At 36.3% G+C, this 17,676-nt stretch overlaps 1 protein-coding gene across 4 annotated transcripts in view; it reads left to right on the top strand.

Annotated features, from left to right (window-relative positions):
* KIF18A (kinesin family member 18A) overlaps positions 1-16,926 on the top strand; it is a 70,486-nt gene extending 53,560 nt beyond the window's left edge. For 3 of the 4 annotated variants that reach the window (XM_016206159.2, XM_016206161.2, XM_087821795.1), the window contains 4 exons: positions 8,796-9,237; positions 9,893-10,000; positions 14,029-14,138; positions 16,282-16,926. In XM_016206159.2, coding sequence (XP_016061645.2) covers positions 8,796-9,237; positions 9,893-10,000; positions 14,029-14,138; positions 16,282-16,364 — 743 coding nt within the window. In that variant the 3' untranslated portion in view covers positions 16,365-16,926. Of the gene's footprint in view, positions 1-8,795; positions 9,238-9,892; positions 10,001-14,028; positions 14,139-16,281 lie in introns of those variants that run through there. The other variant, XM_016206162.2, reaches the window with a different exon arrangement.
* Positions 16,927-17,676: the final 750 nt, after the last annotated feature.

The following is a 17,676-nucleotide window of genomic DNA, read 5'->3' as shown; positions in this document are numbered from 1 at the left end:
GCCCTCTTCAAGTTCTACTATAGTAGGTACTTGTCCTGACATTCTTTTGATTATATGCTAAAGAAAACATGAGTAGGGCAGTGAGGTGGTAAGCCAGTGGAAAGTGGGGCTAAGTAAAGATTTTCCCCACCTTTCCCAGGCATACAATATTCATTTGCTCTTCTGTTGGCTTCCCTATTCCATTTCATGTTACTTGCTTGCATGTTTTAGTTAGACTTTTGAATATAAAGCTTCATAGTTTAGGCTAGTTTATCTAGTTATCCCAGAACAAAGCAAGAAATATATTTTGGTCTGCTTTTTTTCTGTATAGCCCCCAAGTTTGATTAATTTTTTCTCATTTATGTGCATATATGTGTGTGTATCTGTCCTTCCTCACCCTCTGTCTTCTCCCCCCTTTTCTGTCTCCACCTCTACCTCCTTTAAAAATTCAGTTTATATTTTTTTATAAAAGGGATGCCTGTACATAATTTAGAAAGCCGGCAAGCACTGTAATATTTATGGAAGTATTCCTTGACCTATTGTTACTCATTCCCAGCTCTGAGTCTCCTTTTAGCTGCTACTTCTGATTTTTTTTTTCTCTTTCTTTATGATTTTCAAATTTATACTGCTAATTCTTGTGTTTTTTCCCAATTTTAGATATCATCTCCTTATTTTGGAAGATAAAGATTTATTACATTACAGATACATTTCCTCTCTTACCCCATCTTGCTAAAACAGTTTTTCACCTTATTTTAAATAAATCTCTGGAGTGTACATTCACGTAAATATTGTTCCCTTTTGAGCTAAGGAGTGTTAACTTCTCTTTCCAGTACAGCCTTAAAGTTTCTGTGCGTAGTGTTTGCTTTTCCCCATCTTCTTTCTTATTCTCTCTTATTGTCAGAAATACCTCCTCCTGTAGATTCTGGAGAGTTGATACATAGGGAGTAAAATTTTTTGAGACAATGCATGTATGCCAGTGCTTTATTCTCTGATTGTTTGTCCAGGTATAGAATTCTAGACTGGAAATAACTTTTCTAAGTACTGAGAACACATTGCTTCTTTAATTTCTAGATTTGAGTGCTGCTGTTAACTGTTGCTCTGTTTCTGCTCTTCATACAAGAGTGAATATGCTGTGACTTGTGCCCCCAGGAAGATTTGGGGGTCTCTCCTTTATCCTTGGTATTTGGAAATGTCACAAGGGTATGCCTTGGCGTTGGTCTTCTTCAATTCATTACGCTAAGCAGTCTGTGGGCCTTCCTCTCTGGAAACCTTTATCTTTTCACTCTGAGAAACGTTCGTATATGTAGTTATGCACATTACATACACACCGACACTTGCATACATACTTACACCTCCATGCATACTTCCCCCTTCCTTCTGTTCTTTGGAATACTTATTAATATGATGTTGGATCTCTTGGATTGATCCTCTAATCCAGCTGTCTTCTGGTATCTCTTTTTTTGTTGTTCTTTCTGGGAGATGTCCTCAACTTTATCCTACAACCTTTATTTTTTATTTTAAATGTTTAAGAACTTTTTCTTTTAAATCAGTGTTTTCTTCTGTAGCACTTTGTTTTTGTTTCATAGATGTAATAATTTGTCATCTCTTTGAAGATATTAATTATGGTGGTTCTAATGTGCTCTTCTGTGTCTACATTATCTGTTTCTTTTTGTTTTTTCCTGTGTGTAGTTAGTTATATGTTCTGATTGTTGTATAGAAAGATCTACCATCAGATATCTACTGACCTTGGTTGTGTTCTGTATACATAGCTCCAGAAAAATAGTTCTGGGGAAACCTGAAAATGTCAGTATCCAGGTCTTTTTTATTGTTACAGTTTATTTAAAAAGAACCCTTTGATTTCCTATAAGCACAGCTACCTATATTTTAGAAAAGTAGGAGAAAAGTGCGCATACATTTATTATTGAGGAATTATTAATCCCCCTACTGTCAGCTGTGCGTGTTGACCCCAAGTCTGCAACCTTCCAGAGATAAAAACTTGTGTCTTTTAAAAGGGTAACGAAGGAGTAGTCACTTGGAAGTATAGGTGATAGTAATGCTGTCAGGGACCCACCTCCTTCCTTGTACAGTCAGCCAATTCTTCAAATTTAACTCCACCTGTGCTTTCAGAAGCAACCTATGCCTTCGATTCCTAAGAATTTCCTAAGGCTTTAAAAAGCTGGGGGGTGTTATTTGCTTTCTCTCTCCCACTCCAGATATTGCTGTTTTTTAAAAAAGTATTGTTTATAATTTTACAGAGGCAGTATATATTTTAAAAGTAATCAGATGCTTTAAAAAAGGATATAAAATTACTCAGAATTTTTTCCATCCGTAACCATGCTAATGTTTTAATGGGTCATGCCATATTTACTTCTGCTCTGTTTTCTGTGACCCGCCCTCCCATTCCCTGTGTTGTGCTTGCAAGATCTGTATGCTTTGATTTGTCTTAGGTGGCCTTTTTGTTTTTTTGTTTTTTCAGAATTGGCATCAGGCTGTATATAAAATTTGTATACGACTTCATTTAATGAACATATCCCTATATCATCAAATCTGTGTAAAATGTGGCTTTAAGTGACAGTGTAATTGTGAATGTCCCATGTTGTATTTAGCCATTGTCCTAATTGATTTAATTCTCCCTGTGGTAGGGACTTGACATTGTGGAGAGCATGGCATCTAGATTATTAGAAATTCTAGCTTGAGATTGTATGCCAGCTCTGCCATTCTCTTATGTTATCCTTTCATTGATCCGCTGAGTTTCCTCTGCTTATTTTAAGTATGCTTTTGCCCATGACTTGCTGATAACCATGTTGAAATTAAGATTCAGAAATAGGGGGAAATACATTTCTTTTCATGGATCTAACCACCCAGGGAGTGTAGAAAGATAACCAGAGCACCCTGACCAGTGTGGCTCAATTGGCTGGGTGTCATCCCATGCCCCGATACGTTGCCGGTTCGATTCCGGTCAGGGCACGTGCCCAGGTTGCAGGCTCGGTCACCGATGGGGGCGTGCAGGAGGCAGCTGGTCGATGTTTCTCTCTCACATTGATACTTCTCTCTTCTTCCCCTTCTCTCTCTGAAAATCAACTTTAAAAAAAATTTTTTTTTAAAGTTAAGGAACCAGAGCCACAAATAGTCTCAGCTAGAAACTGCCTCTTTGCCCAAGAGATTTTCATCTGTGTGTGGTATCGCCACCAGTGCTGGGAGCAAGCCCCACAGTATTGGGCACTTTCTGTTCAGTGTTCCTTTCTGCACTGAGACAGCTGGGCCGGGAATGAATCTTGGGCCTCTTTGTGCTACTGCTAGTATTCAGATATTGGCATTTTGCTATATCCCATAGCCTCGGCTCACCCTTTGTCCTACCCTACCTACTCCCCTATCCCTGTTCCTAGTTTAAGGGACTTTAGTGACATTCTGCCGGTGTCTTTTACTTAACTCCCAGGGGTAACTGTTGAGGATGAGGCAGGGGATTCTGTAAGTTATTCTCCATGCCTCCCTCTAGTCCAGTTCTAGGTGCACAGCCTCCTGTATAAAGTTGTCAGACGTGCAGATGGTACTCTTCCCTTACTGCCAACACAAGGGCAAGTTTTCTCCTGTGGTCATTTTAAAGGGGATCTGGAAGGGGAGCGAGATGCTTCTACTCAAGTTACCATCTTGGCTAAAATTTGTTGTCGTTTTTCATAGTTTACCTTCACATCCCTTCTGGTACTATGGGTGTTTCTAAAGCAAGACAAATAAGGTGAAGCCATCCAGGCACTAGTTCCTTTAGTGAGAAATCCTTCGCATATTCAGTGCCTTTCTGTCTTTCTCCCCTATCAAAAAGAAAAGGCTCTAATATTACATATGTCATATGTCATTTCATCTAAATATGCATCACAGGACCACATTTTGCATTTTCAGGCTTCACTATATATATTAAAACGTGTTGATTCCTTTTTAAGGAGTTGAATACAATAATTAACAAAGTTTTGGAAGTGGAGCAATCAGTTCTTGTCTGTGACCTCATAGCACGTCTACGTCTGGAATGGGAGATGAGTCTGATTCGTCGATTGAGGACATCTAGGATGAATTTGCGTAGAATGCAGAGTGCTTAACCTAAAAGGAGATGCTCCTGCACATCCCTGTTAACTTAAATCTTCCTCTCACGTCTCCCTTGGCAGGCTTCCTAGGAGCCAAAGTCTGTCTTTATTAACTTTTATCTGCCACCCTTGTTCTAGGACCATTTTCTACTCAGCCCTACTCTTCTTTTTCCTGCCCCAGCATGATAATGACACCCATGGTCTCTAAATAAGAAATCATATTCTCAAACCCTAAAGGGTAACTGCTGCCTCAAACCCATGAGCATCCAAACTAGAGAAGGAAGAAAGCAGATTCCAAGACGCCTGGATTTACTTAGATCAGAGCTCCTCGGTGGAGACAAGCCCTCAAGCCTGTTCAGTGGGCATGGGGTTATGTCAGTAACAAGAGAATGCCAAATTGAAGGGAATGACATTTAGGACCTTTTGAAATTGTCTGTAATTATGCGTGTGGAAATGGCTCATGGCTTCATGGAGAGTGGTCCATTTCTGTTGAGTAAAATTAAAATATACCACTCCTTTGGGTGAACTTCCTTCTTATCTTTGTTCCTGATTGTCAGGCTGCTAATCACATACGTGTATGTCATGGGATGTCTTCTAGATTTACTTTATGTAGTTCTTAGCTGGTTATTTGATTAAAACACCCTTTCCACTAGATCTCTCAGTCACTACTGTTGCAACTCTAGTCCAAGGTCTTGTTATTTTTTGCCCGAGCTATAGCCATAGCCTTGTTCCTGATTTCCCTGTTTTCTCTTTTGCCCATTCACAAGAAGCAGAGCAGTCTTTTTTAAAAACATAAATCAGATCACATCATATTCATGCTTAAAGTCTTCCCAGATAACCCTTTGCACTTGGAATAAATCCAAACCCTCATCTTGTCTACAACCCTAACACAACGTGGTTGCTTCTCGTGTCTACTCTCCCTAACTCACTGCGCCTCAGTCACACTAGCCTTCTCTTTCCCTTCCGTTTATTTTTCACTTTCAGAAAAGGGAGTCACCTGTTGGACTTCCTTGTTCTGAAAGTCGTAACTACATGATTTCTTTTCTCATTTATGGAGCTGTTTTAAAGGAATTATAATCAGCCTTAGGTTCCTTCGTTATTGTTTCCACTCTGTAGACTCAAGAATTACAGAATCTTGTTAGATAGTATTTTCCCAGGCTGAATCGAGGGAAACTACAACTGCCCCACACCTGCTCTTCTGGAAAGTTACTGTATGTCCTCTAATGGAAAAGTACAGCAGATCTCTTTTATACACACGGAGCTAGCATAGTCAATGGTTCTTATAGCCTATGAAATATACAGTAAAATATATAGTGCCTGACCCTCCCCAGTTTGTCGTGCCAGCTTCAAGTACCCCATTACCTAGCTAGCCAGAGAACACTTACTTATTATATTTTTATAGTTCATAAATCATATTCAAAGTGAAATATCAGTTTATTGTGTTCTTTTCATTTTCATGGGTAAGTGGGGTCATTTATTCCTTTATAGTCCCAGTGGATTTACTTATTCAGTTTTTATTTACATCTTTAAACCTTGTTTTTGCTCTGGTTATCTCCTAATTCTTTCTTAGCAGCTAGTCAGCCTAAATAGTCCTGAACTGACCAGCTATTTTCTGTTCTCTTCTTGTTATTTTATCTGTACTAAATAATTGAGAAGATAAGAAAGGAACCATCTGGATTTGTGTTTTATATATGCTATATGTCTAACAGTTTTTCTTCCAGGCCCAGTAAGCAGTGGTATGTGAACCCACGTTCACTACTCCATCTCCATGTTTCTCCAAGTTACCATATCCATCCAGGAAAACAGAACTATAGCTAAGGATATATCACTGCACCATTCCTTTTGCTCTCCTGACGGTTGTTACTCAGTGTAACAACTGAGTAACAAGACAGTTGTTGGGTGTATGTTACATTATCCCACAGAGCAGTGGATAATTCTCCAGTGTCCCATGGCAGACCCCCCCATTTCATGCTCTTTACAAGCAGTAGGGGAAGGGTGGTCTACTACCATGGAAATTTGCCCATTACCACTCCAGAGATTACCCCTCTCTAGACACATGAAAGAAAATAGTGACTTTGGAAGATCCTTATCCCTTGAGATTTCATGTTTCATTGTGTTTTAAGTTAAATAACACTACATGTGCTTCCTTTAACAGTATCTTTGGTTTATATTATAGTATATCATCAGCCTTGATAAACTGGGTATTTAATGAACTGGAAATGAGACATTGTTTTAAATCTGTTCTTTTAGCTGTAACTGTGAGTTAAGTATTGATGGGATACTGGAAAGTCAGTTACAACTTTCCCTGTGAAGCGGTAATGCTAACAGTTGAAGCATATTTATATTTCTAGAGCCTTTCTTTGAACCCTAAGTATTTTATAGATATTAACTAATCCTAGAAAATTCCCTATACATAAAAAGATAGTATCTCCTTTTTTTAGGGGGGTATTAATGCCCACACTGCTTAAGTGAGTTGCCCAAGGTCACTCAGTGAGTTGTTGGTGAAGACAGAAATAGAATCCAAGTCTCCTGACTCCCAATTCAGTTCTCTATCCTCGATATAGTTTTCTATCCTCTATATACCCCTGCTGCCTCTCATGGGAAAAGAAGTTAATCTTCCAGCTATTAATAGCCACCAAATTGGTGGTAGCAGCACAGTGGAGAAAAGTAACTGTCTTTATACTGCAGCATTAGTATAAAAATATCTGGTAATGGAAAATTTGACAAATGTCATGTTAAAGGGAGTGGAAAATTATTTTAAGATCTGGATCTCATTTATCTAGTTCTCAGAAAAGTAAAATTTCTTAGTAGAACAGGGATCATATTTTTCTTCCTGTTTTTAAATTGTATTTCCTAGAGGGTAATTGTCAACCTAGCCATAGCAGAGCCTATTGTCAACTAACTTAAGAATAATGCGTGTACTGTTGGTGATTGTTATATTTTCTAACTTGGTTGAAAGTTTGAATTTGCTTTATTGAAATATATACACTTATTTTATTCAGCTTTCAGTGTTAATATTATACAATAAAGCAAATATAACAGCAGTTGGGAATTTTACTGCATGATTTAAAAATATGGGAAGAAATAGACATTATAGTTTCTTCCCTGGACAACACACTACAAAGTGACTTCATGTGGCACCATGAAGTTCACCAGAATGAAATAGGCAGAGCAGAAAAAATAGTTAATTAAGAAATATAAGCACACTACATCTGATCAATTTTGTTATTATGTATGTAACCAAGTCATTACTTTGTACATTAAAAAAACGGTGCTTGAGAGTGTTTATGTACTTAAATATTAAAGCATTTCTAGTATGGTGGGAATTCACACTTAAGTTCACACAAAACTATTTGCTTTTTAATTTTGGACCAACAAAGAAGAATTCTAAAAATCTCTGGATATTATGTTTCTGTTTAAAGATTACTGTAAGTGTTGAATTAGAAGAATGACATGATCAGAATTATGTTTTAACTGTGTAAGTGTAAGAGAGGCAGGATTGGTGGAAGTTGGAAAATGCAAGGAAAAGGTAAAAATAAATAAATAAATCGCTTGTTATTTGAGACTCAGGTGACTGAGAATGTAGTGGCAAGAGGATAATTAGAAATAAGAGAGTGTAGGATGAGAAAGCTAGAGGGTCAGGTACAGATCCCCGGGGAAATGTATACATTTACTGGATAGAGGAAGCAGAAGGTAGCAGATGCTAGAGAGGTAGAAGGGAAATCGCTTTGAAAAGCTACAGAAGTTGTAGGATTAGGGGCTAAGAAAAGTTTATTTAACAGTGATTTTCTGACATTGGGGGCCTTGCTTTTACAGAGAGATAAGGGTCAAGTAAGAGTACCCTGAACTCTTCAAATTAGGTTTATTTATCTTTGGTATTAATCTAATTTTTGTAAGCCTATGAATTACGTATGATACAGGAAACAACCCAACAGACTGCATAATTAACTACTACAAGGCCAAGTGACAGATGCAGTCCTTTTATTCCCCTTGGATTTTATTGGTTATTGCCATTCTTCTTACTTTGGAATAGACGTGCACTCCATTAGTAATAAGCATGATATTTTACAGAACAGTTACCGATCTCTGTGCCTACAAATGTTGAAAACTTTTGTTATCGTAAACCTAAGTCAAACATGACAGCTGACAATTCCTTGTGAATTTTATTGAAATTAGTTAGAAATCTGTTTTCATGATTACTCAATATCTCAAGAGAGCTATATTTATAAATTAATGTTAGCCATTTATTATTTATTTTCTGTAATAGAATCTCTTTATAGAGTTATTAGCAATAAATGGTTTTTTTCCTTCCAACTTAGTTATTTTACATTTTTATCATTTGACAGAAAATGTACTTTATTATTGGTGTTTTTTGTTTCTTTGTTTTTGTTTGTTGTTAATCCTCACCTGAGAATATTTTTTCCATTGATTTTTAGAGAAAGTGGTGGGGGGGATCAATTGGTTGTCTCCCATACTCACCCTGACCAGGAATCAAGGCCAAAACCTTTTGGTGGACAGGACAACACTCAACCATCAGAGCCACCCAGCCAGAGCTCAGTGTTTTGTTTTGTTTTTTAGCTGATAGGATTATTGGAAAACTATTTACACAATGCAATATACAGATCATGTATCATAGAAATGTGCACTTGAAACTTACATAATCTTATTAACCAATGTCATCCCAATAAATTTAAAGAAAATATTTAGGCAACATTATTGACCTTTTTAATTTTGTCCGAACAGGCACATCTTCAAGTGAATCTAATCTGCTTAATGTTCCTTCACAAAAAAGAACTCGAAGAAAACTAATGTCTTCTCCCTTGAAAACATTACAGACCCAAAAGTCTGCACTTACTGAAAGTGTACAGCTCAATGATTCTTTCAGCAAAGAACTTCAGCCTATTGTGTATACCCCAGAAGACTGTAGAAAAACTTTGCAGAATCTACCTACAGTGACCTTATTAAAACCAGCGTCTTGTATTACGAGTTTTCAGGCCATCGGCTCAAATATAAACAGTGATAATTCTCTGAAAATGTCATGTGAAGGTGATCTCCCTGTCAGCAGGAGGAAAGAGTATAGACAGGAGGATTTGAACTCTACATATACTATGTGTGAAGACACCAGGAGATTGAACTATAAATTACCGGAGCAGCAATCAGTATCAAACAATAACATTGTACAAAGGTACAGAAAAAGAGTACTTGTCAACTTTTGTTCTTTTTTTTTGTAGCCTTTAAACTATTAGCTTTCTTTTTTTTCTTTAGCTATATTTGAAATGTATTTCGTAGATCAGTTTTAAAGTCTTTAATTTGATATCTTAAGTTGATTGACCCTTATTAGACTAGAACAGGCCTTAAGATATATTTAGTTTGTTCTTTATACTGATGTCAGATGCTACAAGCCATCAGTGGAAGGTTACCATGTTGAAGATTATTCATTAATATCTTCAATGAAGGAAGTGTCACAGTTTCTGTTGATGTTTAGCAAACCTCAACTTATTCTGGAATAGTCTTACATTTAAGGTATGGTTGACTACATGTCATCCAAGCAGACATATCCTTCTCATTTCATCTGTATTATCACAACCAATCAAAATATGGGAAGGATGATACCTTCACCTTCCTATGCTGTTCGGAATGCAGAAATCTCTTCATAGCCACTCTGTCTGTGGTGTAAAAATGAGAAAAGAAAATCCCAGGGTAAGCAAGGGAAGTTTAATTGTATGATGTTTTTCTTTATATATTAATAGGTAATGATATTCTAATTATGTGAGTGTATATAGCTCCACTTCCTAGCACAAATCAAAATTGCGCTTTGTTTTTTATTATTTGATAAACAGGCTTGCCCCTTCCTCATTCGCAGCTGAACATCCTCTGCCTGTACGAAGCATGGTGCCATCCTACATGGCGATGACCGCTGCTGCCAAAAGGAAACGGAAATTCACAAGGTACGATTAAACATGGACCAGCTTAGTCTTCATACTTATATAAGCTCATCTTTGTACTTTGTTTCCTGCAGTTCTTTTTTATTTCTTATAATTAAACTGTCCATATTTAAAAATACGTATAATAAATTGCTCTGAATGCAACACTGGGTTTATATTATCAAAGGGAGAGCTTGATAAAGCCCAAGTATTTCACTTGACATTTGCATAAAGTATTCCATGTTTCAGATTATTAAAAATAAATTTAAAAAGTCTTCTGGCCTTCAAAAATGTCATTTAATTTTAACTTTTCTTTTGGTGACAATTTTTATTCATTTGGTATTTTTCCATTTAGACATTACTGAATTTCTTCACTCCTAAAAGTATATAATTTTAATGGATTTTAATATATGACTAAAATGTAATGAGTAAAGAAACTTCTGTTTCTGGCTATGACACTGTAACTTGTATCAGACCAAGCTACCCATCAAAAAAAAATTATGAAAGTTGATAAAATATAACTAGCAGCTGCTTAAAGGCACTGAAGAACCACCAAGGCAGACAGGATTGAAGGGGCTAGTATAAATACATTTACAAATATCCTGTTGATCTGTCCCCCATAAAGTATCATCTCATGGGTACATTTAGGATCTGCCCTTTCTCCTCCAACCAAAGTACAGCACAGCTTTGGAATGTGTACATTAAAAATTCATGGATTGGTTTTTTTCTGAATGTCTCTGACTATCCAAGACATTTAAAGTTTTGTATTTTGCTGTGGCACAAATTCTAATTGTGCAATTTGTCTGGCTCATGTATGGGAATCAGTCACCATCATCTGCGTCATCCATCTCATACTAACTTTCATTGTGTTGATTTTGTTATTTCAGTTAATTAATGTTGGTGACTTCTGGTTCTTCACTGGTCTCATTCTCTGTTATGTGGACTGAGATATGGCAAAAGTTTATAGCTAAGATTAATTTTAAGCTGTAAACGTAGTCATTATCAAAATCAAATGGCCAGGTATATAAATGTGTACTTGGAGTGGTTTTAGGTGGGTTACCAGGCTTCCACATGAGCACCTAATATTGTAAAATAATATTAAAGGACACATAAAGAAAGTAAGATTTCTCATAGCTTATTAATTGCTCTATTACATTCCCTCTGGTACCAATAATTAGATCCTGCCATTAACTATGGTTAAAAGAGATTAATGTTAGAAATGTACATAATTACTTTTTTTAATCTTCCTTTTTCCCAATTAAATCTACATGGGCTTGAAAGTAATAAACTCTGGTATTTTCCACTTAGCAGCTTTACGTACATGTTTAGGTGTGTTTATATTCTAATATGGTTTTAAAAGTGAAGAAGGAGAGGCTTCGTGTATGGAGTTATTTTATTTTTGTATAACTTTTTCCCTCTAAAAAAAGTAAAATGTTACAGTCCAAAAGCACTAGATATTCAAAAAAAATCTACTGACATGGAGTTTTTAGTTACCAGTTAAATTGAGAATATTAGATGTTTAATCATTTCAATTTATTTAATACCATGGTAGCAGACTGTTTTAATTAAATCAGTCTCCCAAAGATAAATACAATATATATATATACATGTAAAATTTTACTTATAAGTTATATTAGAGTTGTGGGGTTTTGTTTATTTGTGTTTATTTGATTGGTTGGTGGTTGTTTTTTTGTTTCACATACTTTCTTAGCATCCAGAAATGGTCTTACACCTTGCCATGCATATTTGGTTTATTTTGAAAGATGTCTAATGATTTCAACTAGAAATTATCTCAACTGAAAGAATGTGAGATGCACTGTGTCAGTTACGCAGTAGCATTCTTCCTACGTGAGGGAACAAAAAGTTAGATCCTTTTTTTTTTAATTTTTCATCCTTCCCTGAGGACATGTGATTGTTTTTTAGAGAGAGGGGAAGGAGGAGAGAGAAAGACATGGATCGGTTGCCTCCCACACGAGCCGTAGTGGGGATTGGGGATCAAACCCACAACCTAGGTCTGCACCCTGACTGGGAATGAGACCTGCCACCTTCCCATGTAGGGATGACACTCTAAGCAGCTGAGCCACACTGGCCGAGAGCCTTAACGTTCTTTAATAGTTGTGGAAATAAATTAGGTGCACAACTAGAAGAGTCTTCAGCTTTCTTCTCAATATAGCCTTTAACATAATTTGAATTTGGAATCATACCAATTTTAGTTTTTTGTGTTTTTTTTCCTTTTTATGATCTAACAAAAGTATAACATAAATGTTAAACATTTCATGAGTGGACTATTTTATCTAAATCTTTAAAATCTTGTAGTGTATTTTACTTATACATAAATATACAACTTACTTTATTTGACTTTGATTTCATTCCTAGAAATCTGAGTTTTATTCAAATACATTTATTCAAAACCTTAACTTTTTAAGTAAAAATCTGTCAGTAAAAACAAAAGTCCTAAAACTAACCAAAGTAAAGAATCATACCATAAAATAATAAAGACAATTTTAAGGAAAAACAACTTATCGAAATTAACCAATGACATTGACTTTTATACTTGAAGAAATCAAATCACAAAATCACCAAAAAAAGAATTTTTGCCTTAGACAACTGATACACATATCAGAAAAGTGTGTTTAACATTTTTACAAAATTATATTAACCTAGTTTTTTTAACACCATTTAAGAATAGAGTATTTCTGCAACTGAATTTGCTTACTTTCGTAACACTAGTACTTCTTTGTAACCATTTTGGGGGGTGTCACTTGCATTCCTGAACAGGGTCGTCTCTTACAGGCCAACCACTGTACCTCACTTGGCCTGTAAGAGACAATTACAGTGTTCCTAACAGAGTCACAGTGTGCTCGTGCCTATTTTATGTTTTTTGCTGTCATATTAAATTGCCAATTCTGACTACTTTAAATGAGCATACAACTAACCTGTCTTCTCCCCATTCCATAAACATATTCCCTCATCAGTTCACCACATGGTTAGGACTGACCAAAGAGCAAGTTGTTGCCATAAAAGGGAAGCCTCCAATTGTTAATCTAACTGACTATCAAATTAGTATCAGTTTTTAAAATACTGTATGTCTTTATTAGGCAGAAATTCCGTAAAATTCGCCTATTTGAATTAGTGTGGAGAGGTTAGGTTTGTTCCCTGCTGGACCCCCAACCAACGCTACCTTTTTGAAACTGGATCCTCCTCGCAGCTTCTAAGATGTGGGCTGCTCTTTTCCCACCCAGATCAAACTCATCTCTTCCACAAAACACTTGGTGTTTCTTTCTTCTTCTAAACTCAGGAATCTATAACTCCTTAGAGCTTGAAATCCTGTGGCACTGTTTTTTACCCTATCTTGTATTATTTTATGTATCTAATTTTTTTCCCCTCCCCACCATATATGCAGAAGTTTTCAGGACAGGAGTTGTTTGTGCCTTACTTGTTTGTATGTCCTGTAACATGAGGCCATAGTAAGTGTTTAATATGTCGATTCAAATCGAGTTAGAAATGTAACCCATTAATAATGTGAGATATAAATTTTTGAAGATTAAACAAATGAAAGTAGCTCATTCTTTCCATTTCAGTTTCTATAATTGCAATAATCAGAGAGACTCAGTCTATTACAGTGTTTTGATTTAAAAACAAGGTTTCCAAACAATCTTGCTTATTTATATTCCCCAGGTTAGGGTTCTTACTCCAGATTTGTAATGTGAGCCTGGTTTTCCACCTCTTGCAGTGTGCTCCTTCCCACTACACTTTGGATAACAGTGCTTCCTTGTATTTCAGCTTTGCACCCTGGAAGTGTTCTGTTCACATAATTGTTGCATGCACCTACAATCAAAATCTCTGATTCGAGTAAATATTATTAAAATCACACAGAACTAAATTTCCCTATGGGGCAAAAATGTATTTAGTACCTTCAGTTACTTCAAAGGGATTTGCAACTTAATAATTTAGTATTTCACTTTTTCTTTAGTCTTTATTGCATGTAGAATATGTATTAAAACTTAGAAATATAAAACATGCTTCACTAAAATGAAAAATTTTCTCTCAAGTTCTGCATCAAGTACTTTGTTAACTGCGGAGGAAAATTCTGGGTTTGCCAAACGTGTTCGACAAGATAATCCAAGCGATAAGCACTTACAAGAAAACAGACCAGCAGTGGGTATGTCTGAGCTCTTACTTTCATATTTAATAACATAATTGCCTAACACATGTATAGTACTTTACATTTTTATAGTGTATTCGTAAGAATCTCCTTTTATCTACCCATCACTGTTATTACATGGTAAGTGTGATTATCCATGTTACAGATAAGAAAACTTAAGACACAAAATAGAAGACACTCCCCTAAGGCCACACAGGTACTCCATGGTGGAGCAGAGCTCAGAACTGGGTCCCTGACACTATATTCAGCACTTGTGTTATCTACACTGCTTTACATGGCAGAAGAATTGGTAAACAATTTAACTAATCAGTGAAAAAATTAGCCAAATGTATTGTTTAATTGGTTAGTGATTAAATATATTTTAGAGATAAACTGTATCTACTTGAAATTTTTCCATTAGCCTATTATTGTTAATAACCTGGCCTCTGACTCATTTGTGCAATTACAGCCATGCTCCAGTGTGTACCTAGTTACAGTCATATTGTGACTCTCATCAGCAAGTTGAAAGAGATGCTGATGGGGATGAATACATCCTCTCAATAACATACCAGGGGCGATGGGAGTCCATGTCAACAAAACCACGTCTTCGGTAAAACTAGAGGTAGAGAGTGCCCGTCAGTTTCTAGTCCTTTTATCCAGACTTCCGTTTCTCTGGCGCTATACTTCCTAAGACTTCATTCAGGAGTATTTATTTACTACACACTATGTGCTAGGTTCTGCGATGAGCACAATAATCATTAAGGCCCAGTTTGGTTTCCTCTCTAAAGGAATTTAACATCCTAGCACATGGAATTTAAAAGGGTTTCATGAGATAACAAGTGTTTCTAAGAAAACATGAAAACCATTGTTACTTTTTTCTGTCAGTGCTCTTTCATCACAGTAATATAAAATTTCTCGGTAGCTTTCCCAAACTGTATTGATAAATCCTTACTTCTTGTGGTAGCCAGTGGCAGTTGTTCATGTTAAGTTCAATGGGAGTACCTTTTATGCCAATTTAAAACTCCATGAAGTCCTGAAAAGTAAAACTTACTATGATTATTAGGTTTGTCCTACCTCATTTAATAATGCTTAACAATGTGTACGTGCAGTTGGGGACTGCCCCACGGGTCTCCTGAAACACCTCTCCAGGAGGTCATAATTCTTTAACAAAATAATACGTTTATGGTAATTGTCAAAGAATAGAGATTTGGGTTTTCTAATGTGCTTATTTTCTAATAGTATAAAATGCATCAAATATCCCATGTGTAAAAAGACATGAATTTAAAAAAAAAAACTCTAGAGAAAAAAGTAGATGATACTAAACTACAGTGCTTGCCAAAGAAGAAAGGAGAGCTAAAGCTGGGTTAAAAGATTGTGTTGTTAAAGGTAATGGTGCACTGAGAAAGAAAGAGGTTAATTTAGGGAAGGTAATAGTTTGGGGTACATTAAGATATCCAAGTGAAACCTGACTACACATCAGGAATTACTGGAAAAGTAAGAGAACTGGGACTGGCTTCCTTAGAATGTATTCAACTGAGTTCTCTAACTAAGAGTGTACAAATAAAAAAACAAAGGAGCATAAGTGGGAAAGCAGGTAACTGCTGTTTACTGAGCAGTTAGAGAAATAAGAGAGAGTGTCAAGAGAGTTTGTGCCCCTAAAATTAAAACTTAATGTGACCAAGAAAATGGGTAAGAAATTAGACTTGTCCCTAAAAAAGTCAGTGGTGCCCTATTGTGACCTTCTGTTGAGCAGAGAATCTTTGAGGAGGCTGATGAGGAACCAGAAGGCTGGGCAGAGACAGAACACATTTGAGAGTTGGCGGGGAAAGGGCTATGGGATCGGGATTAGCACGTCAGGAAGTACTGCATTCAGATGATACTTCTAAACTGGAAAAATGTGGAAGTGTAAAAGCCCTAGGAAAGCAATCCGAACAATGAGAATCAAATTCCTAATGCAAAAAAGGAAAGGAACACACTTGTAGAACTAGTCTTTCATTAGTTCAAGAAGGACAAAGGTTAGCCTGTGTGTGTGTGCATTCCCACATGCACTACAACTTGTTTCCAGTGTGAAGAAAGGATTTCTAAAAGTGGAATGAATGGTGAATTTTCTCTTTGAATGATGCTTTTATCATATGTATAAATTTTCTTATTTCTTCCCTAGAATATAAAAGAAACATCCATAAAGTAAAGCCAAACATGGTCAGAAAGTTTGGAAGAAGCATTTCAAAAGGAAATCTAAGATAAGTCACTTCAGAATCAAGAGACAGTAAATGGACGGCTGCTTTTAAAGGGTTTGTTGCCAGCGCCCTTGCGGAAACTTACTTCAAATTTTTAAAGAAGACCATCTTACACAAGGTTTACCAAAATAGCTTCAACAAACAGAAAGTGAAATTCTTCCACTTTTTTGTATTATAGGCAAATAAAATTTTTAACAGGAAAGGTTATGTTTTAAGTTTCTAAAATATTTGCTAACTTTTAAAATCCCTAAGTCAATGTGGTGGTAGCTCATTTTTGCTATTCTGCAACAGGCTGATTAGAATATTTTAGAAAACAATAGTGAGTTAAATTATCCTTACTGTTTTTTGAAAATAAGGAGAATTCAGAAGTGATAAAATTATGGTCTAGGATGTATTTGGTCTTACATTATTTTAATCATACATGTGACTTTTCTTTGCAAAAATATATTGATGTGTAAATGTACATATATGTTCCCATAAAGTTGTAAATATTATTTAAGTAGTCTTCATGAATAAAATACTAATATTGTTCCATGCTACTTAGTATATTAAAGTCGCAGCTTTTATAACATTTGCTTTTGTGTCTCCTTACTACCCCTTACACACTTTGAACTATTTTATATAAAATGTGAATTTTGTAGATTTGTATTTCAGATTAGATCAAGATATATGGCACTATATAACCAAGTCTGAAAATAATTCATTAATGTCCTTAATGATAATGAGAAAATGTTTTAATTAGTCCTTCTACTATAGGAAGTACACAGAGTTACAGCTTAATTATATATCCCTGTTCACCTGCCTTGCTTGGCCTGTTTATCTTCTGAATACAGCAAATATTTGGTTAAACGCACTTTTAATTTTATGTGGCCTAGGACTGTCCCATCAAAGCAACATTCAGCCCAGCTGCTGGGGCTCAGTGGTTGAGCATCGACCTAGCATCCAGGAGATCAGGGTTTGATTCTGGGTCAGGGCACATGCCAGGGTTGCGGGCTCAATCGGTGACTCTCTTATCATTGATGTTTCTCTCTCTCTTCCTCTCCCTTCTCTGTCTAAAAAAAAAAAATCAATAAAAACTTTTTTAAAAAAGCAACATTCAAAGGTTTTACTCCAAAAATGTTAATGTCTAATTACCAGGCACTGCCCTAGACCCCCACTGTCGGTGATAAATAAGAACAGTGTAGCCCTGGCGGTGGGCATAGTGGTCAGAGCGCCGGCCTGCAGACCGATGGCCCTGGGTCTGATTCCAGCCAAGGGCACGCACCTCAGTTACAGGCTCGATCCCCGGCCCCGGTCGGGGCACATACGGGAGGCGACCA

The sequence above is a fragment of the Miniopterus natalensis genome, chromosome 11 (genome assembly GCF_054644295.1).
Source record: "Miniopterus natalensis isolate mMinNat1 chromosome 11, mMinNat1.hap1, whole genome shotgun sequence".
NCBI classification, from domain to species: domain Eukaryota; kingdom Metazoa; phylum Chordata; class Mammalia; order Chiroptera; family Miniopteridae; genus Miniopterus; species Miniopterus natalensis.
This window is presented reverse-complemented; position numbering and strand designations above follow the sequence as displayed.